Genomic DNA, 26347 nt, shown 5'->3' with positions numbered 1-26347 from the left:
CCCTGGTGTACTTGTTTCTTTTGCACAGAGCAACTGGGTTTATGAGCCTCTTCCCTACAAGAGGAGGAGAGTCAATACAACACTCTGCACACGCTAAACTGCCAGGCCTTCATGACCCGAGCAGTGTCTGTCATCAGCTCTCCCTTGAGCTGTGACAGGAGACCCTGCATTGTATTATTATTATTGAGAGACAGGCTCACTATTCCTGAAGCTGGGATAGGACATCACACTGTATTATTATTACTGAGGGACAGGTTCACTGTCTGTTCTGGGCTACACACACTGTATTATTATTATTATTATTATTATTATTATTATTATTATTATTATTATTATTATTATTATTGAGAGACAGGCTCACTGTCTTTTCTTCAGGCTGGGGACAGGAGATCTCACACTGTATTATTATTGATAAAAAGGGGTCACTGCCTGTTCCTCAGGCTGTGACAGGAGATCACACACTGTATTATTATTGAGAGACAGGCTCACTGTTCCTCAGGCTGGGACTGGAGATCACACACTGTATTATCATTATTGAGAGACAGACTCACTGTCTGTTCCTCAGGCTGGAACAGGAGATCGCAAACTGTATTATTATTATTGAGAGACAGACTCACTGTCTGTTCCTCAGGCTGGGACAGGAGATCACACACTGTGTTATTATTATTGAGAGACAGACTCACTGTCATTAAATATTTAAATATTGACAGGAGATCACATACTGGGCTGCCAGTTTGAGTTCCCTCCTCCCTCTCCCAGTAGGATCGGGACTTGTTGTGATTCTGGCAGGTGTGGAAATTCTGGGACTAGATTTCTGAGTTTGGGGAAGAATGTTTCTCTTATCCCAGAATATTTGTCACAGTGTAGTAGGAAGTGCACCTCTGACACCGGGAGCACATCCTGTCCTCTCTGGGCAGCCAGGTCTACCTGTGTAGCCCAGTTTCTATGGCCAGACTGTGGTCACTGAGCCTGTACTTCGTCAGGGTCTGTTTCTTATCATGGTCAAATATTCGGCTAGTGTGTATTGTCTGTTTAGGGTTCTGTAGCATTCCAGTTTATGTTGTGTTTGTGTGTGTGTGTCCCAGTGTGTGAGATATTGCTGTTTGATCTGTGCTGTGATGTGGTTGAGTCTGAGTTGTGGTGCTCTAGCAGTGCTGTCCTGATGCTGGTTAGTGTCGGTGTGGCTCAGGTCAGTGAGCCTCGGGACCAGCTGGCTCAGGGGGCTCTGTTTTGGGCTCAGCTCTTGGCTCAGCAGGGCTTTGTGGTGGTAGGAATTTTGGTCGCAGTTTTTTAGGTGTAGCCAATACTTTAATACTCTCTCTCCCTCCCTCTCCCTCTCCTCTCTCAGTCCACATACAGATTAACACTCCAGTGTTAAGGGGATCCAGGTTGTGGTGGAGGGGGGTCATGGGTTATAACCCAGTGATAATCAGAGAGGCTGAGCAACTGACACACACTGACCCTGACACTACACACTGATCCCTACACACTGACCCCTACACACTGACCCTGACCCCTACAAACTGACCCCTACACACTGACCCTGACCCTAAATACATATTGGCAACTGATACACAAAACTTCACAAGGGGAAGGATAAAAAAAATACTAATAAATGAGACAAACCGCAGCAGTCGTATTAACACTGGGGTGGCATCAGTCTGGCCGTTGGCAAGCAGAGCCTGGAGCTGAAAGACAGCTCTCAGTTCCGCTGCAGAAGCACACCTGTGAGATCAAAGACAGCCAGCGAAGACTCAAGGTCAGAACGTCCACCCCTCCTCCTCCTCCTTCTCTTCATCCCTCTCCAGGTGATCGGCACCCTGGGTCCCAGCCAATCAGATTGGCCCTGCAGAGCAGGCAGGTACATCACAAATGCACCTGGAAAGCCCAGAGGCACAGATAAGAAGATGCTGGACATTCCAGTATATAACCCTCTCCAAGCGAAGACACACAGACTGAGCCCCAGCGCTCTGCGAGAGACACATCTGGACACTCCTCTCCTCTCAGCCGCTATATAACCCTCTCCGAGCAGCGAGACACACGGACTGAGCCCCAGCGCTCTGCGAGAGACACATCTGGACACTCCTCTCCTCTCAGCCGGTATATAACCCTCTCCGAGCAGCGAGACACACGGACTGAGCCCCAGCGCTCTGCGAGAGACACATCTGGAAACTCCTCTCCTCTCAGCTGGTATATAACCCCTCTCCGAGCGAAGACACATGGACTGAACCCCAGCGCTCTGCGAGAGACACATCTGGACACTCCTCTCCTCTCAGCCGGTATATAACCCTCTCCGAGCAGCGAGACACACGGACTGAGCCCCAGCGCTCTGCGAGAGACACATCTGGACACTCCTCTCCTCTCAGCCGGTATATAACCCTCTCCGAGCAGCGAGACACACGGACTGAGCCCCAGCGCTCTGCGAGAGACACATCTGGACACTCCTCTCCTCTCAGCCGGTATATAACCCCTCTCCGAGCGAAGACACATGGACTGAGCCCCAGCGCTCTGCGAGAGACACATCTGGACACTCCTCTCCTCTCAGCCGGTATATAACCCCTCTCCGAGCAGCGAGACACATGGACTGAGCCCCAGCGCTCTGCGAGAGACACATCTGGACACTCCTCTCCTCTCAGCCGGTATATAACCCTCTCCGAGCAGCGAGACACACGGACTGAGCCCCAGCGCTCTGCGAGAGACGCTGCTGGACACTGCAGAGATGGTAAGAGCAACTCGGCAGACCGCTGACAGTGCTGCAGGAGCACGGGCTCGCACTTCTCCTGCCTCATCAACAGCCCTTTCTTTTCAGATCTTCCTTGTGCTTCTCATCCTGAGGCTTGCGGTGACCTTTGACCTGCCACTTCCTGCTGCCGTGGACATACCCTCACACTTGCCTCCAGGTCAGCTGACACACCCAGAGGCCTCTGATTGGTCACATGTCTCCTGTCTGTGCTCTAGTGTCGCAGTGTTAAAGCGGATATGCGGTTGTGTCTCCAGCAGGGGGCGCGAGACCGGGGAGCCACTTTGTGGCCGAGGCCCTCAGGAGAGCTGGAGAACTGATAGACGCAGCATACACTCACACTGGCGAGAGGTGAGAGACAGCTGGAGAACTGAGAGACACTGGGCACACTTACACTGGCGAGAGCATTATTGAAAGACAGGCTCATTGTTCCTCAGGCTGAGACACACTGTATTATTATTATTGAGAGACAGGCTCACTGTCTGTTCCTCAGGCTGTGACAGGAGGTCACACACTGTATTATTATTATTGAGAGACAGGCTCACTGTTCCTCAGGCTGGGACAGGAGATCACACACTGTATTATTATTATTGAGAGACAGGCTCACTGTCTGTTCCTCAGGCTGGGACAGGAGATCACACACTGTATTATTATTATTGAGAGACAGGTTCACTGTCTGTTCCTCAGGCTGGGACAGGAGATCACACACTGTATTATTATTATTGAGAGACAGGCTCACTGTCTGTTCCTCAGGCTGGGACAGGAGATCACACACTGTATTATTATTATTGAGAGACAGGCTCACTGTCTGTTCCTCAGCCTGTTACAGGAGATCACACACTGTATTATTATTATTGAGAGACAGGCTCACTGTCTGTTCCTCAGGCTGGGGCAGGAGATCACACACTGTATTATTATTATTGAGAGACAGGTTCACTGTCTGTTCCTCAGGCTGGGACAGAGATCACACTGTATTATTATTATTGAGAGACAGGCTCAATGTTCCTCAGGCTGTGACAGGAGATCATACACTGTATTATTATTATTATTATTATTATTATTATTATTATTATTATTATTGAGAGACAGGCTCGCTGTTCCTCAGGCTGGAACGGGAGATCACACGCTTTTATTATTATTGAGAGACAGGCTCACTGTTCCTCAGGCTGTGACAGATCACACACTGTATTATTATTATTATTATTAGTAGTAGTAGTAGTAGTATTATTTTGAGACAGACTCACTGTCTGTTCTTCAGGCTGGGGACAGGAGATCACACACTGTATTATTATTGAGAGACAGACTCACTGTCTGTTCCTCAGGCTGGAACAGGAGATCACACACACTGTATTATTATTATTATTATTATTATTATTATTATTATTATTATTATTATTATTATTATTGAGAGACAGGCTCACTTTCTGTTCCTCAGGCTGGGACAGGAGATCACACACTGTATTATTATTATTGAGAGACAGGCTCACTGTTCCTCAGGCTGGGACAGGAGATCACACACTGTATTATTATTATTGAGAGACAGGCTCACTGTCTGTTCCTCAGGCTGGGACAGGAGATCACACACTGTATGAATTAAATCCTGGTACTGTGTCTCCCTCTCAGGATGAAAGTGTCTCTGACCCAGGGCTCAGTCCAGCCCAGCGACCTGCTGTCCCTGTTCAAGCAACCGGGCCCGGAGACACAGGCCCAGGTGCAGGCAGCCGAGTTCCTGGAGAACACTGTGGAGCTGATCCGGGAGATGGTGTACACACAGGGTCTGCAGGCGTCCAACCTGACCCACATCTCCGGTACAGGCAGTGCTATCCAGTGTGGAGCTACCCCCCACCTCCATTACTGCCCTTGATCCCCTCTCTCTCCCCATTCCACCCCCTCTCTCTCTCTCCAGCAGTGTGGGGGCCCTGTTCCCCCCCTCTCTCCCTCTCTCCAGCAGTGTGGGGACCCCGTTCCTCCCCTCTCTCTCCAGCAGTGTGGGGGCCCTGTTCCCCCTCTCTCTCCCTCTCTCCAGCAGTGTGGGGGCCCTGTTCCCCCTCTCTCCCTCTCTCCAGCAGTGTGGGGGCCCTGTTCCCCCCCTCTCTCCCTCTCTCCAGCAGTGTGGGGACCCCGTTCCCCCTCCCTCTCTCAAGCAGTGTGGGGGCCCTGTTCCCCCCCTCTCTCCCTCTCTCCAGCAGTGTGGGGGCCCTGTTCCCCCCCTCTCTCCCTCTCTCCAGCAGTGTGGGGACCCCGTTCCTCCCCTCTCTCTCCAGCAGTGTGGGGGCCCTGTTCCCCCTCTCTCTCTCTCTCTCCAGCAGTGTGGGGGCCCTGTTCCCCCTCTCTCCCTCTCTCCAGCAGTGTGGGGGCCCTGTTCCCCCCCTCTCTCCCTCTCTCCAGCAGTGTGGGGACCCCGTTCCTCCCCTCTCTCTCCAGCAGTGTGGGGGCCCTGTTCCCCCTCTCTCTCTCCAGCAGTATGGGGGCTCTGTTCCCCCTCTCTCTCTCCAGCAGTGTGGTGGCCCTGTTCCCCCTCCCTCTCTCAAGCAGTGTGGGGGCCCTGTTCCCCCCCTCTCTCCCTCTCTCCAGCAGTGTGGGGACCCCGTTCCTCCCCTCTCTCTCCAGCAGTGTGGGGGCCCTGTTCCCCCTCTCTCTCCCCAGCAGTGTGGGGGCCCCGTTCCCCCTCTCAATTCAATTCAGTTCAAGGTGCTTCATTAGCATGACCGATGGGTACAATCAGTGTTGCCAAAGCAAATAAAAATAATAAAATTAACATGGAACAAAAAAATAAATAAAAGTAAAATTAAATCTACAGACATTTACAAAGACATATTAGAAAATATTTACATATACTGTAGACAGATGGAGCATTATTGGGAGACAGACTCACTGTTCCTCAGGCTGACAGGAGATCACATACTGGGCTGCCAGTTCAACTGAGTTCCCTCCTCCCTCTCCCCCCTCTCTCCAGCAGTGAAGGGGCCCTGTTCCCTCTTTCTTTCTCTCAAATTCAAATTCAAGGTGCTTTATTAGCATGACCGATGGGCACAATCAGTGTTGCCAAAGCAAATAAAATAATAAAAAACTAGCACGGAACAAAACAAAAATAAAAATAAAATAAAATCTACAGACATATTACAGACATTTAAAACAAAGACAAATCATAAAATTATAACATATACTGTAAACATATTGAGCATTATTGGGAGACAGATTCACTGTTCCTCAGACTGTGACAAGAGATCACATACTGGGCTGCCAGTTCAACTGAGTTCCCTCCTCCCTCTCCCAGTAGGATTGGGACCTGTTGTGATTCTGGCAAGTGTGGGAACTCTGGGACTAGATTTCTGAATTTAAGGAAGAATGTTTCTCTAATCCCAGAGTATCTGTCACAGTGCAGTAGGAAGTGCACCTCTGTCTCTATTTCTCCCCGCTGGCAGTGGGAGCACAGCCTGTCCTCTCTGGGCAGCCAGGTCTGCCTGTGTCGCCCAGTTTCTCTGGCCAGGCTGTGGTCACTGAGCCTGTACTTCATCCGGGTCTGTTTCTTATCTTGGTCAAATATTCGGCTAGTGTCTGTTAAGGGTTCTGTAGCATTCCAGTTTATGTTGTGTTTGTGTGTGTGTATCCCAGTGTGTGAGATATTGCTGTTTGATCTGTGCTGTGATGTGGTTGAGTCTGAGTTGTGGTGCTCTAGCAGTGCTGTCCTGATGCTGGTTAGTGTCGGTGTGGCTCAGGTCAGTGAGCCTCAGGACCAGCTCTCTCTCTCTCCAGCAGTGTGGGCCCTGTTCTCAGTGCAGTAGTAACCTGTTGGTTCTTCTCTCAGAGATGCTCAGTACCCAAGACATGGAGACAGTTGCCGAGGCAACAGGCTGCTTGTCCGAGCTCCAGCCCCTGCAGTGCGAGACAGACTGTCTCTCAGACCGGTACCGCTCCATCACAGGAGAGTGCAACAACAGGTACACAACTACACAACTCAGACTGGTTTCGCTCCATCACAGGAGAGTGCAACAACAGGTCCACAACTGCACAGCTACACAACTCAGACCCGTACCACTCCATCACAGGAGAGTGCAACAATAGGTACACAACGGCACAACTCAGACCGGTACCACTCCATCACAGGAGAGTGCAACAACAGGTACACAACTGCACAACTCAGACTGGTTCCGCTCAGCACTTTCAAACACACTGCTTACTGCAGTGACCATCAACAGAAAGTGTGGTGATACTGGATTCTTCAGCCACATGAAATTCCAGGACTTGTCTTAAAGCAAAACGAACCAACTCCTCACTCTTGGGTCCACGTTTAGTACTTCTCCGGGCAGTGCAACTGTACCTGGACAGCAGGACAGCTCCCCAGCCCCAGGAAACACCACTCACACAAGTACAGCAGCAGCAGAAGCAGCTCATAGTCACCACCAAGCAGCTAGCAGGCAGCCACATCCTCCATATTCGGCTTATACAGGCTGGCCAGGGCACACAGATGATTCCTGATCTCTTGATGGCAGATACAGCCTTTTCAGGTGGAAGCCATCTTGAAACTATCTTGATCAGTCTGGTGAGCCATCTAGGTAGGGACATACTACCAGAAACTGGAAGAGTTGGTTTTTAGAGTAAAATAACCCTGCCCCTTTCCCTGGTGACATCAGAAGTTATAGAGATGAAGAACATGTACAGCTGTGTATCTACACAGCTACACAACAGTACAACAGCTGCACAATTACCCTTGTATATTTTTCCCTAGGATCATACCCTTGAATATGAATTGCAACAATACTAATTACAATCAGTAGCATCCGTCCTACAATTATCATTTCATGAGTACTACATAAGTATTAAAATTGCTGCTATAATCTTGATGCTGTTATTACATTTTTAGTGCAATTCCAGTTGTATTCATGAACTTGACACTATTAATAATGGAAGTATTAACAGGAGTAATATTGTTAAAATTGTTGATCAATATTCTAGCAGTAACGGCAATGATCATGGCCTCGCCTTGTTTGATCAATGCTATTGACAGTGTGATAATTAATATTGCTCCTTGCTCTGCTGTGACCTGTCTGACCTGTGACCTCTGACCCCGAGCAGGAAGCACCCCCGCTGGGGTGCGGCCAACACCCCCTACGCTCGCTGGCTGCCAGCACAGTACGAGGACGGTCGCAGCGCCCCCCGCAGCTGGGACCCCCAGCACCGCTACAACGGACACCCCCTGCCCCCGGTAAGAACGCTCCTCCCCTCGGCTCGCTGGACCCCTGAGCGGACCGGGAGACAGCGGGCGTCTGCACGGGGGAAGAGGAACACGCCAGCTGCCCGCAGCCACTCCACGTGACAGCCGAGTTTAAACGAGCGCGCTTCATTCTCGTCAGCGAATCAGAAATGACCCAGCCTGTACCTGTGTCCCAGCCCCAGGGTTCCCTGCTCATTCTCGAGCCCATTAGCTTTACTGCTGTCCAGAGCTCTCAAGACTTCGAACACGTCCGCCAAGCCCGTCTTCATCAGTGTCCAACACCAGAGATCAGGTTCTTTTCATCTGGCAACATATGACACTGAAAAAATGCACTGTGCTCCACACACTGAACACTGTTCCCAACACACTGTGTACTGTACTCCATACACTGTACACTGTACTCCACACACTGTGTACTGTACTCCACACACTGTACACTATACTCCACACACAGTGCACAGTGCTCCACACACTGAACACTGTTCCCAGCACACTGTGTACTATACTCCACACACTGTACACTGTACTCCACACACAGTGCACAGTGCTCCACACACTGAACACTGTTCCCAGCACACTGTGTACTATACTCCACACACTGTACACTGTACTCCACACACTGTGTACTGTACTCCACATACTGTACACTGTACTCCACACACTGTGTACTATACTCCACACACTGTACACTGTACTCCACACACTGTACTCCACACACAGTGCACAGTGCTCAACACACTGAACACTGTTCCCAACACACTGTGTACTGTACTCCATACACTGTACACTGTACTCCACACACTGTACACTATACTCCACACACAGTGCACAGTGCTCAACACACTGAACACTGTTCCCAACACATTCTGTACTGTACTCCACACATTGTGCACAGTGCTCCACACACTGAACACTGTTCCCAACACACTGTGTACTGTACTCCATACACTGTGTACTGTACTCCACACACTGTACACTATACTCCACACACAGTGCACAGTGCTCCACACACTGAACACTGTTCCCAGCACACTGTGTACTATACTCCTCACACTGTACACTGTACTCCACACACTGTACTCCACACACAGTGCACAGTGCTCAACACACTGAACACTGTTCCCAACACACTGTGTACTGTACTCCATACACTGTACACTGTACTCCACACACTGTACACTATACTCCACACACAGTGCACAGTGCTCAACACACTGAACACTGTTCCCAACACATTGTGTACTGTACTCCACACATACTGCACAGTACTCCACACACTGTACTCCACACACAGTGCACAGTGCTCAACACACTGAACACTGTTCCCAACACATTCTGTACTGTACTCCACACATTGTGCACAGTGCTCTACACACTGTACTCCACACAGTTTACAGTGCTCCACACACTGAACACTGTTCCCAGCACACTGTGTACTGTAGTCCACACACTGTGCACTGTATTCCTCGTACAGTGCAGTGTACGCTACTGCAGTGTGGTGTATTATAAAGTGCCTTGTATTTCTTGTATAGTGGACAGTGCCCTTTATTGCACAGTGTATTCCCCGTACACTGATGTGTGTTCTAGTGCGGTAAAGTGGAGTGTATGGCACAGTCACAGGCTAACTGAAGGTCCAGACTCAGCCCCAGTGTTGCCTCGTCTCTGCAGGTCAGACAGGTCTCCCAGCTGGTGCTCCACACACCCAATGAGGAGATCTCTCTGGACTCGCTGACCCAGGTGCTGGTGGAATGGGGCCAGTGGATTGACCATGACCTGGACTTGACCCCCCAGAGCGGCAGCACAGCAGACTTCCTGTCTGGGGCAGACTGTGCTCATACCTGCAGCCAAAACAGCCCATGTTTCCCCATAAAGGTATTAAAAACATCCTTTCTCTCACTCTCCATCCCTTCAGTGTTAATGTACTGGAGTGTCCAGTCAGTGTGTCTGTATGAACCCCTCTCTCTCTCTCAGTGCAGTGTTCATGTACTGGAGTGTCCAGTCAGTTGTCTGTATTAACCCCTCTCTCTCAGTGCAGTGTTAATGTACTGGAGTGTCCAGTCAGTGTGTCTGTATGAACCCCTCTCTCTCAGTGCAGTGTTAATGTACTGGAGTGTCCAGTCAGTGTGTCTGTATGAACCCCTCTCTCTCTCAGTGCAGTGTTAATGTACTGGAGTGTCCAGTCAGTGTGTCTGTATTAACCCCTCTCTCTCTCAGTGCAGTGTCCATGTACTGGAGTGTCCAGTCAGTGTGTCTGTATGAACCCCTCTCTCTCTCAGTGCAGTGTTCATGTACTGGAGTGTCCAGTCAGTGTGTCTGTATGAACCCCTCTCTCTCAGTGCAGTGTTAATGTACTGGAGTGTCCAGTCAGTGTGTCTGTATTAACCCCTCTCTCTCTCAGTGCAGTGTCCATGTACTGGAGTGTCCAGTCAGTGTGTCTGTATGAACCCCTCTCTCTCAGTGCAGTGTTAATGTACTGGAGTGTCCAGTCAGTGTGTCTGTATGAACCCCTCTCTCTCAGTGCAGTGTTAATGTACTGGAGTGTCCAGTCAGTGTGTCTGTATTAACCCCTCTCTCTCTCAGTGCAGTGTTAATGTACTGGAGTGTCCAGTCAGTGTGTGTATGAACCCCTCTCTCTCAGTGCAGTGTTAATGTACTGGGGTGTCCAGTCAGTGTGTCTGTATTAACCCCTCTCTCTCAGTGCAGTGTTAATGTACTGGAGTGTCCAGTCAGTGTGTCTGTATTAACCCCTCTCTCTCAGTGTTAATGTACTGGAGTGTCCAGTCAGTGTGTGTGTATTAACCCCTGTCTCTCTCAGTGCAGTGTTCATGTACTGGAGTGTCCAGTCAGTGTGTCTGTATGAACCCCTCTCTCTCAGTGCAGTGTTAATGTACTGGAGTGTCCAGTCAGTGTGTCTGTATGAACCCCTCTCTCTCTCAGTGCAGTGTTAATGTGCTGGAGTGTCCAGTCAGTGTGTCTGTATTAACCCCTCTCTCTCTCAGTGCAGTGTTAATGTACTGGAGTGTCCAGTCAGTGTGTCTGTATGAACCCCTCTCTCTCTCAGTGCAGTGTTAATGTACTGGACTGTCCAGTCAGTGTGTCTGTATGAACCCCTCTCTCTCTCAGTGCAGTGTTCATGTCCTGGAGTGTCTCTCCCAGGTCCCTCTCTCTGATCCGCGCTCCAGTCTCGAGGGCTGTCTCCCGTTCTTCCGCTCGGCTCCGAGCTGTACCCCTGGGGGCCCAGATGGGGTTGCCCCGGTGACGCCGTGGCCGCGCGAGCAGCTGAACGCCATCACCGCCTTCGTGGACGCCAGCATGGTGTACGGCAGCGCCCCCTCGCTGGCCGCCCAGCTGCGCGACCGGGGGTCCCCCCAGGGGCTGCTGACGGTGAACGCCCGCGTGTCCGACCTGGGCCGCCCCCTCCTGCCCTTCCTGCCCCGGCCCCCCGGCCTGCCAGACGCCTGCGCGCCGCCCTCCGCCCCCCGCAACGGCTCGTCCTGCTTCATGGCCGGTACTGACCGCTCCCCCGCCGCTGCCCCTGACGCGCGCCCCCGCCCTGACCCGCCCTCCCCCTCTCGCTCTCCCCCAGGAGACTCCCGCGCCAACGAGCACCTGGGCATGCTGGCTCTGCACACGCTCTTCCTGCGGGAGCACAACCGGCTGGGGCTCGCCCTGCACGAGCTCAACCCGCACTGGAGCCCAGGCACGCTGTACCAGGAGGCCAGGAAGATCGTGGGCGCTATACACCAGGTGTCCTCCCTCTTGCTGTGTCCATCGCCCTGCTCCTCTCCCTCTCGCTATCAATCTTCTCATTCCTCTCTCTCTCTGTCTCTGAATCTGCCTCTCCCCCTCCTCCTCCTCTCCATGAATCTGCCTCTCTCACTCCTCCTGCTCTCTCTGTGAATCTCCCTCTCTCACTCCTCCTGCTCTCTGTGAATCTGCCTCTCTCACTCCTCCTACTCTCTGTGAATCTCCCTCTCTCACTCCTGCTCTCTCTGTGAATCTCCCTCTCTCACTCCTGCTCTCTCTGTGAATCTCCCTCTCTCACTCCTGCTCTCTCTGTGAATCTGCCTCTCTCACTCCTCCTGCTCTCTGTGAATCTCCCTCTCTCACTCCTCCTGCTCTCTCAATTCAATTCAATTCAATTCAAGGTGCTTTATTAGCATGACCGATGGGTACAATCAGTGTTGCCAAAGCAAATAAAAATAATAAAATTAACATAGAACAAAACAAAAAATAGAAGTAAAATAAAATCTACAGACATGTTACAGACATTTACAACAAAGACATATTATATAATATCGACATATACTGTAGGCGGCTGGAGCATTATTGGGAGACGGACTCACTGTTCCTCAGGCTGTGACAGGAGATCACATACTGGGCTGCCAGATCAACTGAGTTCCCTCCTCCCTCTCCCAGTAGGATTGGGACCTGTTGTGGTTTTGGCAGGTGTGGGAACTCTGGGATTAGATTTCTGAATTTCGGGAAGAATGTTTCTCTAATCCCAGAGTATCTGTCACAGTGCAGTAGGAAGTGCACCTCTGTCTCTATTTCTCCCTGCTGGCAGTGGGAGCACAGCCTGTCCTCTCTGGGCAGCCAGGTCTGCCTGTGTCGCCCAGTTTCTATGGCCAGGTTGTGGTCACTGAGCCTGTACTTCGTCAGGGTCTGTTTCTGTTTGTTATTTTTTATTTTGGTCAAATATTCAGCTAGTGTGTATTGTCTGTTTAAGGTTCTGTAGCATTCCAGTTTATGTTGTGTTTGTGTGTGTGTGTCCCAGTGTGTGAGATATTGCTGTTTGATCTGTGCTGTGATGTGGTTGAGTCTGGGTTGTGGTGCTCTAGCAGTGCTGTCCTGAGGCTGGTTAGTGTTGGTGTGGCTCAGGTCAGTGAGCCTCAGGACCAGCTGGCTCAGGGGGCTCTGTTTTGGGCTCAGCAGGGCTTTGTGGTGGTAGGAATTTTGGTCACTGTTTTTTAGGTGTAGCCAATACTTTAATATTCTTTTCTGTATGTTTATCAATAGTGGGTACTGGCCTAATTCGGCCCTGCACCCGTTGTTAGGAGTTTTTCTCTGCACACGGAGGATGATTCTACAGATCTCCATGTGCAGAGTTTCTGTGGGGTGTTTGTCCCATTGGGTGTAATCCTGGTCTGTGAGTGGACCCCAAACTTCACTGCCGTATAGGGCAATGGGTTGGATTACACTTTCAAATATTTGGAGCCAGATTCTTGTTGGTGGGTTGATGTTGAAGAGCCTCCTTCTTATTGTGTAGAAAGCCCTGAGTGCCTTCTCCCTCAGTGCCTTCACTGCCAGGTCAAAACTCCCGGAAGAGCTGATGGTGAGACCGAGATATGTGTAGCTGGATGTGTGCTCCAATGTGTTGTTGTTCAGTGTGAATTTGTACCTGTTTCCCTGAGGTCTGGCTTTCTTCTGGAAAACCATGACTCTGGTCTTGTCCAGATTGACTGTCAGTGCCCAGGTCTGACAGTACTGCTCCAGCAGTGCCAGGTTCTGCTGCAGCCCCTGTTCTGTGGGCGACAGCAGGACCAGGTCATCTGCGTAGAGCAGGAACTTGATTTCTGTGTCGTGTAGTGTAAGACCAGGAGCTGCAGACTGCTCCAACATTCCTGCTAATTCATTGATATAGATATTGAACAGTGTTGGGCTCAGGCTGCAGCCCTGTCTCACCCCGCGGCCTTGGGTGAAGAATTTAGTCCTTTTGTTTCCAATTTTCACTGCACATTTGCTCTCTGAATACATTGATTTAATTATGTCGTACACTTTGCCCCCTATGCCACTTTGGAGTAGTTTATAAAACAATCTCTCATGCCAAATCGAGTCAAATGCTTTTTTGAAATCGACAAAGCAGGCAAAAATTTTTCCTTTGTGTTTTTGGTGGACGTGTTTGTCTATCAGTGTGTGTAGGGTGTAAATGTGATCAGATGTGCGGTGATCTGGCAAGAAGCCAATCTGACTTTTACTCAGGACATTGTGTTCGGTAAGGAAGGCCAGTATTCGTGTATTTAGGATACTGCAGAATACCTTCCCCAGGTTACTGTTCACACAGATGCCCCGGTAGTTGTTGGGATCGAGTTTATCTCCACTCTTATAGATGGGCGTGATCAGTCCTTGGTTCCAGGCCTCGGGGAAACATCCGGCTGTCATGATGAGATTGAGGAGTTTGAGCAGGGCTTGTTGCAACTTTGGGCTGCTGTGTCTCAGCATCTCATTTATGACTCCATCATGGCCACAGGCTTTGCGTGGTCTGAGGGCCTGGAGTTTGTCCAGTAGCTCCTGCTCAGTGATTGGGGAGTCTAAGGGGTTTTGGTTGTCTTTGATAGCCAATTCCAAAATTTTGAGTTTTTCATAAATGGTGTTTTGGTCTGATTGATTTGTATTTGGGAGCTTTTCATAGAGATTTTCAAAGTATGTTTGCCAGATTGTTCCATTTTGGATGGCCAATTCTTCTGGTTTTGATTTGTTTAAGTTGTTCCACTTCTCCCAGAAACAATTCTGATTTAGTGACTCCTCAATTTCTGCAAGTTGTTTGTCTATGTATGTGTTTCTTTTCTTTTTCAGCGTGTGTTTGTAAAGTTTTACCATGTCACAGTACCTGAGTCGCAGATCTGTGTTGTGTGGTTGTCCGTGTTTTTCATTTGAGACTTTTCGTAGTGCATTTCTGATGTTTTTGCACTCCGATGAATCTCTCTGTGAATCTGCCTCTCTCACTCCTCCTGCTCTCTGTGAATCTCCCTCTCTCACTCCTGCTCTCTCTGTGAATCTCCCTCTCTCTCCTGCTCTCTCTGTGAATCTCCCTCTCTCACTCCTGCTCTCTCTGTGAATCTGCCTCTCTCACTCCTCCTGCTCTCTGTGAATCTCCCTCTCTCACTCCTGCTCTCTCTTTGAATCTGCCTCTCTCACTCCTCCTGCTCTCTGTGAATCTCCCTCTCTCACTCCTCCTGCTCTCTGTGAATCTGCCTCTCTCACTCCTCCTGCTCTCTGTGAATCTCCCTCTCTCACTCCTGCTCTCTCTGTGAATCTGCCTCTCTCACTCCTCCTGCTCTCTGTGAATCTCCCTCTCTCACTCCTGCTCTCTGTGAATCTGCCTCTCTCACTCCTCCTGCTCTCTGTGAATCTGCCTCTCTCACTCCTCCTGCTCTCTGTGAATCTCCCTCTCTCACTCCTCCTGCTCTTTCTGTGAATCTGCCTCTCTCCTCCTCCTCTCCATGAATCTGCCTCTCTCACTCCTGCTCTCTCTGTGAATCTGCCTCTCTCACTCCTCCTGCTCTCTCTGTGAGGTGTTGACATGGGATCAGTATTTGCCAAGGATCCTGGGACGTGAAGCCCACCAGCGCCTCCTGCCTGTGTATGCGGGGTACAGCGAGCAGACCGACCCGCGCATTGCCAATGTGTTCGCCACTGCAGCCTTCCGGTTTGCCCATGTGACCGTCCAGCCCGTCGTCCTGCGGCTCGACGACAACTACGCCCCCAGCTCCGCCCACCCCAGCCTGCTGCTCCACCAGTCACTCTTCTCCTCCTGGAGGATCATAAAGGAGGGTAGGACGCCCTGACCACTGTACAATCCTCCTCAGAGGAGGGTAGGACACCCTTAAACTAACCCTTAAACTCTGTACAGTCTCTGCTCACAGGAGGGTAGGATCCTCTGTTGCTGTCTAAGAGCCCTGAACACTGTACAGTCTCTGCTCACAGGAGGGTAGGACCCCCTGTTGCTGTCTAAGAGCCCTGAACACTGTACAGTCTCTGCTCACAGGAGGGTAGGACCCCCTGTTGCTGTCTAAGAGCCCTGAACACTGTACAGTCTCTGCTCACAGGAGGGTAGGATCCCCTGTTGCTGTCTAAGAGCCCTGAACACTGTACAGTCTCTGCTCACAGGAGGGTAGGATCCCCTGTTGCTGTCTAAGAGCCCTGAACACTGTACAGTCTCTGCTCACAGGAGGGTAGGACCCCCTGTTGCTGTCTGAGAGCCCTGAACACTGTACTGGAGCTCTGCCAGTACTGGGGGGAAGATACCCTGTGCCTCTCAGTTGTTCCGTCTCCTGTTGCCCCAGGTGGTATTGCCCCTGTGCTGCGTGGGATGCTGGTGGCCCGGGCGAAGCTGCAGACCCCCAGCCAGATGATGGTGGAGGAGCTGACCGAGAGGCTGTTCCAGGCTCAGGGTGGGCTGGCGCTCGACCTGGGCGCTCTGAACCTGCAGCGAGGGCGCGACCACGGGCTCCCCGGTACTCTGCCAAACTGACCTCTGACCCTCATGCCTGCCCACTCCTGGGGGAGCTCCTCCCTCAGCACAGTCCTGATGTGTGATGACCTCTGACTCTGCTGCTCTCTCAGGACAGTCCTGTGTGATGACCTCTGACCCTGCTGCTCTCTCAGGACAGTCCTGATGTGTGATGACCTCTGACCCTGCTGCTCTCTCAGGACAGTCCTGATGTGTGATGACCTCTGACCCTGCTGCTCTCTCAGGACAGTCCTGATGTGTGGGGACCTCTGACCCTGCTGCTCTCTCAGGACAGTCCTGTGTGGTGACCTCTGACCCTGCTGCTCTCTCAGGACAGTCCTGTGTGATGACCTCTGACCCTGCTGCTCTCTCAGGACAGTCCTGTGTGGTGACCTCTGACCCTGCTGCTCTCTCAGGACAGTCCTGTGTGGTGACCTCTGACACTGCTGCTCTCTCAGGACAGTCCTGTGTGATGACCTCTGACCCTGCTGCTCTCTCAGGACAGTCCTGTGTGATGACCTCTGACACTGCTGCTCTCTCAGGACAGTCCTGTGTGATGACCTCTGACCCTGCTGCTCTCTCAGGACAGTCCTGTGTGGGGACCTCTGACCCTGCTGCTCTCTCAGGACAGTCCTGATGTGTGATGACCTCTGACCCTGCTGCTCTCTCAAGACAGTCCTGTGTGATGACCTCTGACCCTGCTGCTCTCTCAGGACAGTCCTGTGTGATGACCTCTGACACTGCTGCTCTCTCAGGACAGTCCTGTGTGATGACCTCTGACCCTGCTGCTCTCTCAGGACAGTCCTGTGTGGGGACCTCTGACCCTGCTGCTCTCTCAGGACAGTCCTGATGTGTGATGACCTCTGACCCTGCTGCTCTCTCAGGACAGTCCTGATGTGTGATGACCTCTGACCCTGCTGCTCTCTCAGGACAGTCCTGTGTGATGACCTCTGACACTGCTGCTCTCTCAGGACAGTCCTGTGTGATGACCTCTGACCCTGCTGCTCTCTCAGGACAGTCCTGATGTGTGATGACCTCTGACCCTGCTGCTCTCTCAGGACAGTCCTGGTGTGTGATGACCTCTGACCCTGCTGCTCTCTCAGGACAGTCCTGTGTGGTGACCCCTGACCCTGCTGCTCTCTCAGGACAGTCCTGTGTGGTGACCTCTGACACTGCTGCTCTCTCAGGACAGTCCTGTGTGATGACCTCTGACCCTGCTGCTCTCTCAGGACAGTCCTGTGTGGTGACCCCTGACCCTGCTGCTCTCTCAGGACAGTCCTGATGTGTGATGACCTCTGACCCTGCTGCTCTCTCAGGACAGTCCTGTGTGGTGACCCCTGACCCTGCTGCTCTCTCAGGACAGTCCTGATGTGTGGGGACCTCTGACCCTGCTGCTCTCTCAGGAACGTCCTGATGTGTGATGACCTCTGACCCTGCTGCTCTCTCAGGACAGTCCTGTGTGATGACCTCTGACCCTGCTGCTCTCTCAGGACAGTCCTGATGTGTGATGACCTCTGACCCTGCTGCTCTCTCAGGACAGTCCTGTGTGGTGACCCCTGACCCTGCTGCTCTCTCAGGACAGTCCTGATGTGTGGGGACCTCTGACCCTGCTGCTCTCTCAGGACAGTCCTGATGTGTGATAACCTCTGACCCTGCTGCTCTCTCAGGACAGTCCTGATGTGTGATGACCTCTGACACTGCTGCTCTCTCAGGAACGTCCTGATGTGTCCTGGCCTGTCTCCTAGGTTACGGGGTATGGCGCCACCTGTGTGGTCTGTCTGTGCCTCTCAATGAGACGGAGCTGGCCCGCGTGCTGGGCAGTGCCACCCTGTCCAGGAAGCTTCTCTCTCTGTACGGGACGCCCGAGAATGTGGATGTGTGGGTGGGGGCCATCGCTGAGCCAGCCCTCCCTGGGGGCCGAGTGGGGCCCCTGCTCGCCTGCCTCCTGGGGCGACAGTTCAGAGCTCTGAGGGATGGAGACCGGTGAGCACATCTGTAGGTCCGATCTGGTAATACAGGGCCTGTGGAGCACTGACAGTACAGCACCAGTACCACCACTGTCAGTACAGTGTACAGTATAGTACAGCTCCAGCGTCCTGACCTTACAGTGTATAGTACAGTACAGCTCCAGTGTCCTGACAGTACAGTGTACAGTACAGCTCCAGTGTCCTGACAGTACAGTACAGTACAGCAGCAGTGTCCTGACAGTACAGTACAGCTCCAGTGTCCTGACAGTACAGTGTACAGTACAGTACAGCTCCAGTGTCCTGACAGTACAGTACAGTACAGCAGCAGTGTCCTGACAGTACAGTACAGCTCCAGTGTCCTGACAGTACAGTGTACAGTACAGCTCCAGTGTCCTGACAGTACAGTACAGCAGCAGTGTCCTGACAGTACAGTACAGTACAGCTCCAGTGTCCTGACAGTACAGTACAGCTCCACTGTCCTGACAGTACAGTGTACAGTATAGAGCTAGTGTCCTGACAGTACAGTACAGCTCCAGTGTCCTGACAGTACAGTGTACAGTATAGAGCTAGTGTCCTGACAGTACAGTACAGCTCCAGTGTCCTGACAGTACAGTGTACAGTGCAGTACAGCTCCAGTGTCCTGACAGTACAGTGTACAGTACAGCTCCAGTGTCCTGACAGTACAGTGTACAGTGCAGTACAGCTCCAGTGTCCTGACAGTACAGTACAGCTCCAGTGTCCTGACAGTACAGTGTACAGTACAGTACAGCTCCAGTGTCCTGACAGTACAGTGTACAGTACAGCTCCAGTGTCCTGACAGTACAGTGTACAGTACAGTACAGCTACAGTGTCCTGACAGTACAGTGTACAGTACAGCTCCAGTGTCCTGACAGTATTACAGCAGCACACTGGTAATAAAGTCTCATACAGCACCTCCAGATGCTCGTGCATCGAGAACAGTGCCAGTCCCAGCTGCTCCCTCTGTCTCTCTCTGCCCCAGGTTCTGGTGGCAGAAGGAGGACGTGTTCACCGCCGCTCAGAGGGCTGAGCTGCACAAGGCCTCTCTGTCCCGCATCATCTGTGACAACACGGACATCACGCGTGTGCCTGCCGATGTGTTCACACACGGAGCCCTGCTGCCCTGTGGTCACAGCAGCATCGCACGCCTCAACCTGTCTGCCTGGAGAGAGGAGGACACAGGTGAGAGAGAGAGAGGAGGACACAGGTGAGAGAGAGAGGAGGACAGATATTCTGGCAGATATTCTGGGAACATTCTTCCCTACATTTACAAATCTAATCCAAGAATTCCCAAAACTCCCAGAATCACTACTCGCAATCCTACCTGTAGAGGGAGTAGAGAACTCAGTTGAACTGGTAACCCAGTATGTCATCTCCTGTCTCAGCCTGAGGAACAGACAGTGAGCCTGTCTCTTTAAAATAATAATACAGTGTGTGATCTCCTGTCACAGCCTGAGGAACAGTGAGCCTGTCTCTCAATAATAATAATACAGTGTGTGATCTCCTGTCCCAGCCTGAGGAACAGACAGTGAGCCTGTCTCTCAATAATAATAATACAATGTGTGATCTCCTGTCCCAGCCTGAGGAACAGTGAGCCTGTCTCTCAATAATAATAATACAGTGTGTGATCTCCTGTCCCAGCCTGAGGAACAGTGAGCCTGTCTCTCAATAATAATAATACAATGTGTGATCTCCTATCACAGCCTGAGGAACAGACAGTGAGCCCGTCTCTCAATAATAATAATAATATAGTGTGTGATCTCCTGTCCCAGCCTGAGGAGCAGACAGTGAGCCTGTCTCTCAATAATAATACAGTGTGTGATCTCCTGTCCCAGCCTGAGGAATACGAATACTACATTCTTATCTTATCTGTGTCTGTACTGTAAATATCTAGATTTTATATGTTAATTGTATTTGTTTTGCTTTGGCAACGCTGATTTTACTCATTGGTCAAGCCAATAAAGCACCTTGAATTGAACTGAATTGAGAGGAGAACAAAGGTGAGAGAGGAGAGAGGAGAGAGAAAGGAGAGAGAGGAGACAGAGGGGAGAGGGATAGGAGGACACAGGTGAGAGAGGAGAGGGACAGGAGGCCACAGGTGAGAGAGGAGAGAGAGAGGCGAGGGATAGGAGGACAGGTGAAGAGAGGAGAGAGGAGGACACAGATGAGAGAGGAGAGGAGGAGGGAGAGGAGGACACAGGAGAGAGGGCCTGCTGATGCTCTGTCTGTGGTGACCCCCCCTCTCAGACCCCCACTGCGGCGCGGTTCCCCGCCTGGCACACGGCTTCTCCCTGCGCTGTGGCGCCGCGGTCCTCTACGAGTGTCGCCGTGGTTACCAGCTGCGGGGCTCCCCTTCCGTGACCTGTGACCCCCACAGTGGGCAGTGGCGCCCAGCTCCCCCCGCCTGCCAAGGTACAGCCCGTGCCCTCCCAGGCCCCGCCCGCCCTGCTTGAACCCGCAGCCTGCGCTGTCAGGGCTGTGCTGTGTCTTTCAGATATTGACGAGTGTGCCAGCTTCCCTGCGCCCTGCCCGCCCTCGGACACCTGCGTCAACACGCCGGGGTCCCACCTGTGCACAGGTGAGCCATCGCCCCTCCCTGTGAGACAGCCTGGTCGCTCTTCTCTCCTCCCTCCAGTCACGGCGTCTCCCTCCTCTTCCTCCCTCAGACAAGGGGACGGCCCCCTCGCCCCATGTGACCTCCGTGGTCGCCGCGGTGATGGCAGTGACGGGAGGCGTGGCTCTGCTGTTGCTGGTGGTCACATGCTACAGGAGGTGGGTTGCTATTGGCTGAAAGTGGGGCCCGGAAACATGGAAGCTGTCCAGTTCGTTAAAGACCAATTCAACCCAATTAGACCTGGGATCGTGCCATTTTCTGTCTCTATTCGGGTGTGAAACTTCTCGGGGGAACTAAAAATTCATAAAAGATCAGTTTGCAAACGCCAAAACCAGATTGGCACGGTCTCAGGACTGGACACCTGTCCAGTGATAGGTGCAGGAGAGCAGCCATGAGGACCAACTCTGAGGGAAATATCCCACTGTCACTCCGCAGGGTTGGCAAGAGACGACAGCCTATGATTGGTGGATGCTGCGGAAAGGAGGCGGGGCCGAGAATTGTCCAATTCCCCGCCGGGGAAGGACACACCACTGAGAAGAAAGGGGAGGGGCCACAACGAGACTAGCGATTACAGACCAATCAGACTGCGTCCATGTGCTAATAACACACACTCATCGCACAGCTGGTCCGTCTCTAGACTCATATACTCACAGTAGTTTCCTGTAATACTGCGTCAGGCACCTGACAGAAATGTCTTTGCTTCCTATTAAACTGGCAGAGTTTACACTGCTCTCCTTGGGTGAATGTTGTTCTTGCCTGAACAGAACCCGTCCAGTGACGTTCTCCAGGATCAGTCCAGCTCAAGTCCAGGACAGCTGTTGTCATCCACTGGAGTCCATCTGACCCAGGTGCTGGCTGGGTAACCAACAGGACTGGGAGACCAGCTCTGACACACACATATACAGAGACAGACAGACACAAACGCGCAGACAAAGATACACATTGATACACGCACACTGATAGAGGTTCACACAGATATACACACACTGATAGAGGTTCACACAGATACACACACACTGACAGAGGTACACACACATACACACACTGATACGGGTACACACAGATACACACACACGCAGACATAGATACACACAGATACACACACTGATAGAGATACAAAGATACACACACACACAAAGAAGAACACACACAGGCTCTGGGTTCTGACTCAGTCTGCTCTTTACTGGTTCAGACAGATGTGTACAGGAGGTCAGAATCTCGGTTCGGCCGGAAAGCACTGGGCAGCACTGTGGCAGTGGTCTCCTCTGACCACTCAGTGCTGCCCCCTGCTGGCTGTGGTCTGGATGCATAGATATCAGTGGAACATACATAGCTAGATATGCATATATAAACAGTACATTTAATCACTGTGTGAGGTTAGCATATCGGCTTGTGCAAAGAGAACTGTCTGAGTTTCCTCTGGAGTCACGCTGACTGCAGGCAGGGGCCAGACTGGCACCACCTCTGCTCCTGTCTTTGTGGGAACGCCACCGCCTGCCACCACTCACCCACGACCCCCATCGCCCCACTGACTCCCACACGTTCCCCATGAAGCCCCACTGCCCCCACGAGTCTTCCACTGGTCCCCAAAATCTTCCACAGATCCCCACGGACACCCAGAGTCTTCCACTGACCCCCAAAAACTTCCATAGATCCCCACTGACCCACAAAGTCTTCCACTGACCCCCACTGTCCCTCAGAATCTTCCACTGGTCCCCAAAATCTTCCATAGATCCCCACTGACCCCCAGTCTTCCACTGTCCCCCAAAGTCTTTAACTGTCCCCCACTGACCCCCAGAGTCTCCCACTGTCCCCCAAAGTCTTGAACTGTCCCCCACTGACCCCCAGAGTCTCCCACTGTCCCCCAGAGTTTTCTGCTGGTTCCCACAAACTCCTAGTGATGTTGTCTGACCCCCAGTGTCCCCCATGTCCATCCTGCCGTCCCCGTGACCCCCACACCAGTCTGCCCCTCGGCCCACAGAACCAGCTCTCAGAGTCCAGTTCGCCCCAGTAACTTAGCGACAGGCCACTTTCCTGAGAGAGAGGACAACTGGAACACAGGACTCATCTCTCTCTCCATCAGCTCCCAGCTGTCTCCCTGCGGCCGCGGGCTGTCCTCTTCCTCCTCCTCCTCGTCTCTATCCCTCCTCGGTCCAGTAGACGCCCAGCTTGGCCACACTCATCTCTCTGCGCAGACGCATCAGCTCCCAGAACACCTGCGCAGCTGGGCGAGAGGCACCAAGTCAGCACCCACAACACGCCTGTGCGTCTCCCTGTGTGTGTGTGTGTGTGTGTGTGTGTGAGGCCAGCGAGTCAGCACCCACAACACGCCTGTCCCTGCGTCTGCGCGTCTCCCTGTGTGTGTGTGTGTGTGTGTGAGCGAGGCCGAGTCAGCACCCACAACACGCCTGTCCCTGCGTCTCCCTGTGTGTGTGTGTGAGCGAGGCCAGTGAGTCAGCACCCACAACACGCCTGTCCTCGCGTCTGCGCGTCTCCCTGTGTGTGTGTGTGTGTGTGTGTGTGTGTGTGTTGTGTGTGTGAGAGAGAGAGAAAGAGGCCAGCGAGTCAGCACCCACAACACACCTGTCCCTGCGTCTGCGCGTCTCCCTGTGTGTGTGTGTGTGTGTGAGGCCACCGAATCAGCACCCACAACACACCTGTCCCTGTGTGTGTGCGTGTCTGCGTGTCTCCTCGTGTGTGTGTCTCACCATCCTGCCTGACCAGGCCCTGCTGGATGTAGCGCACGTAGGTGAAGAAGTTGCACACGGCTGTGATCTGCAGGGAGAGAGACAGTCAGTTAGACTGCAGCCTGACAGCGATCGCTCCACTCCAGCGCTCAGACAGTACTGAGGACCCCTCACACACAGAGAGTCAGGCAGCAGCGAGGACACACCTGTCTGAGGGCTTGTGCCCAGAGAGAAGACAGCACAGACAGGTTCCCGGGCTCTGCTGGAGGGGCAGAGACAGACAGAAAGAGAGACAGAGAGACAGAGAGACAGTACCCTGGCTCTGCTGGAGGGGCAGGGACAGACAGACAGAGAGACAGAGAGACAGAGAGACAGAGAGACAGAGAGACAGTACCCTGGCTCTGCTGGAGGGGCAGGGACAGACAGACAGAGAGACAGAGAGACAGAGAGACAGAGAGACAGAGAGACAGTACCCTGGCTCTGCTGGAGGGGCAGGGACAGACAGACAGAGAGACAGAGAGACGAGTACCCGGGCTCTGCTGGAGGGGCAGAGACAGAGAGACAGAGAGACAGTACCCTGGCTCTGCTGGAGGGGCAGGGACAGACAGACAGAGAGACAGAGAGACGAGTACCCGGGCTCTGCTGGAGGGGCAGAGACAGAGAGACAGAGAGACAGAGAGACGGGTACCTGGGCTCTGCTGAAGGGGCAGAGACAGAGAGACAGAAAGAGAGACAGTGAGACAGGTACCCGGGCCCTGCTGGAGGGGCAGAGACAGAGAGACAGAAAGAGAGACAGTGAGACAGGTACCCGGGCCCTGCTGGAGGGGCAGAGACAGAGAGACAGAAAGAGAGACAGTGAGACAGGTACCCGGGCTCTGCTGGAGGGGCAGAGACAGAGAGATAGAGAGACGAGTACCCGGGCTCTGCTGGAGGGGCAGAGACAGAGAGACAGAGAGACAGTGAGAGGGGCAGAGACAAAGACAGAAAGAGAGACAGTGAGACAGAGAGACAGTACCCTGGCTCTGCTGGAGGGGCAGGGACAGACAGACAGAGAGACAGAGAGACAGAGAGACAGTACCCGGGCTCTGCTGGAGGGGCAGGGACAGACAGACAGAGAGACAGAGAGACAGAGAGACAGGTACCCTGGGTCTGCTGGAGGGGCAGGGACAGACAGAAAGAGAGACAGAGAGACAGAGAGACAGTACCCTGGCTCTGCTGGAGGGGCAGGGACAGACAGACAGAGAGACAGAGAGACGAGTACCCGGGCTCTGCTGGAGGGGCAGAGACAGAGAGACAGAGAGACAGTACCCTGGCTCTGCTGGAGGGGCAGGGACAGACAGACAGAGAGACAGAGAGACGAGTACCCGGGCTCTGCTGGAGGGGCAGAGACAGAGAGACAGAGAGACAGAGAGACAGAGAGACGGGTACCCGGGCTCTGCTGAAGGGGCAGAGACAGAGAGACAGAAAGAGAGACAGTGAGACAGGTACCCGGGCCCTGCTGGAGGGGCAGAGACAGAGAGACAGAAAGAGAGACAGTGAGACAGGTACCCGGGCTCTGCTGGAGGGGCAGAGACAGAGAGATAGAGAGACGAGTACCCGGGCTCTGCTGGAGGGGCAGAGACAGAGAGACAGAGAGACAGTGAGAGGGGCAGAGACAGAGACAGAAAGAGAGACAGAGAGACAGAGAGACAGTACCCTGGCTCTGCTGGAGGGGCAGGGACAGACAGAGAGACAGAGAGACAGAGAGACAGAGAGACAGAGAGACAGTACCCGGGCTCTGCTGGAGGGGCAGGGACAGACAGACAGAGAGACAGAGAGACAGAGAGACAGGTACCCTGGCTCTGCTGGAGGGGCAGGGACAGACAGAAAGAGAGACAGAGAGACAGAGAGACAGAGAGACAGTACCCTGGCTCTGCTGGAGGGGCAGGGACAGACAGACAGAGAGACAGAGAGACGAGTACCCGGGCTCTGCTGGAGGGGCAGGGACAGACAGACAGAGAGACAGAGAGACAGAGAGACAGAGAGACAGAGAGACAGGTACCCTGGCTCTGCTGGAGGGGCAGGGACAGACAGACAGAGAGACAGAGAGACAGTACCCTGGCTCTGCTGGAGGGGCAGGGACAGACAGACAGAGAGACAGAGAGACAGAGAGACAGAGAGACAGTACCCTGGCTCTGCTGGAGGGGCAGGGACAGACAGAGAGACAGAGAGACGAGTACCCGGGCTCTGCTGGAGGGGCAGAGACAGAGAGACAGAGAGACAGTACCCTGGCTCTGCTGGAGGGGCAGGGACAGAGAGACAGAGAGACAGTACCCTGGCTCTGCTGGAGGGGCAGGGACAGACAGACAGAGAGACAGAGAGACAGAGAGACAGAGAGACAGTACCCTGGCTCTGCTGGAGGGGCAGGGACAGAGAGACAGAGAGACAGAGAGACAGAGAGACAGAGAGACAGTACCCGGGCTCTGCTGGAGGGGCAGGGACAGACAGACAGACAGACAGAGAGACAGAGAGACAGAGAGACAGGTACCCTGGCTCTGCTGGAGGGGCAGGGACAGAGAGACAGAGAGACAGAGAGACAGAGAGACAGTACCCGGGGTCTGCTGGAGGGGCAGGGACAGAGAGACAGAGAGACAGAGAGACAGAGAGACAGAGAGACAGAGAGACAGTACCCGGGCTCTGCTGGAGGGGGAGATGGGGTAGTACACGTCCGAGTCGCCCAGTCTGATTCGATGGGTGCAGGGGCAGCAGAGCCCGCTGAGGGCACACCTCCTGCTGAGACACAGGCAGACGCAGGGCCATCAGCGCAGGGAGCGCCAGCGACAGGGGTTCGAATGAACAAGAACGGGACAGGGCCGTGAGCAGGCGTTAGCGGT

General features: G+C 52.9%; 2 protein-coding genes across 8 annotated transcripts in view; one reads left to right on the top strand and one right to left on the bottom strand.

Moving 5' to 3' along the window:
• Nucleotides 1-2036: 2036 nt before the first annotated feature.
• epx (eosinophil peroxidase) lies at nt 2037-21506 on the top strand. Its single transcript, XM_069181572.1, has 16 exons — nt 2037-2722; nt 2810-2900; nt 2998-3091; nt 4364-4548; nt 6549-6681; nt 7817-7946; nt 9624-9827; nt 11112-11463; nt 11542-11702; nt 15251-15509; nt 16022-16192; nt 17934-18171; nt 19156-19355; nt 20421-20585; nt 20668-20945; nt 21223-21506. Exons 1-16 carry the CDS (start codon nt 2720-2722, stop codon nt 21319-21321), a joined length of 2763 nt encoding a protein of 920 aa, XP_069037673.1. The 5' UTR covers nt 2037-2719; the 3' UTR covers nt 21322-21506.
• A 442-nt stretch (nt 21507-21948) lies between these two features.
• rab3il1 (RAB3A interacting protein (rabin3)-like 1) overlaps nt 21949-26347 on the bottom strand; it is an 8708-nt gene continuing 4309 nt past the window's right edge. For 4 of the 7 annotated variants that reach the window (XM_069181563.1, XM_069181566.1, XM_069181568.1 and 1 more), the window contains 3 exons: nt 26144-26243; nt 23496-23562; nt 21949-23011 (listed from right to left, as the gene is read on the bottom strand). In XM_069181563.1, coding sequence (XP_069037664.1) covers nt 22926-23011; nt 23496-23562; nt 26144-26243 — 253 coding nt within the window. In that variant the 3' untranslated portion in view covers nt 21949-22925. Of the gene's footprint in view, nt 23012-23495; nt 23563-26143; nt 26247-26347 lie in introns of all 7 variants that reach the window. The other 3 variants (XM_069181562.1, XM_069181564.1, XM_069181567.1) reach the window with 1 other exon arrangement.

The sequence above is a fragment of the Lepisosteus oculatus genome, chromosome 21 (genome assembly GCF_040954835.1).
Source record: "Lepisosteus oculatus isolate fLepOcu1 chromosome 21, fLepOcu1.hap2, whole genome shotgun sequence".
Lineage (NCBI taxonomy): Eukaryota > Metazoa > Chordata > Actinopteri > Semionotiformes > Lepisosteidae > Lepisosteus > Lepisosteus oculatus.
This window is presented reverse-complemented; position numbering and strand designations above follow the sequence as displayed.

What these genes read in the sequence shown, in the direction of transcription:
- epx (XM_069181572.1), top strand. An exon ending in CTGGAGGATCATAAAGGAGG is followed by an intron (nt 15,510 to 16,021) that starts GTAGGACGCCCT and finishes CTGTTGCCCCAG; the next exon opens with GTGGTATTGCCCCTGTGCTG. An exon ending in CTGGAGAGAGGAGGACACAG is followed by an intron (nt 19,356 to 20,420) that starts GTGAGAGAGAGA and finishes CCCCCCTCTCAG; the next exon opens with ACCCCCACTGCGGCGCGGTT.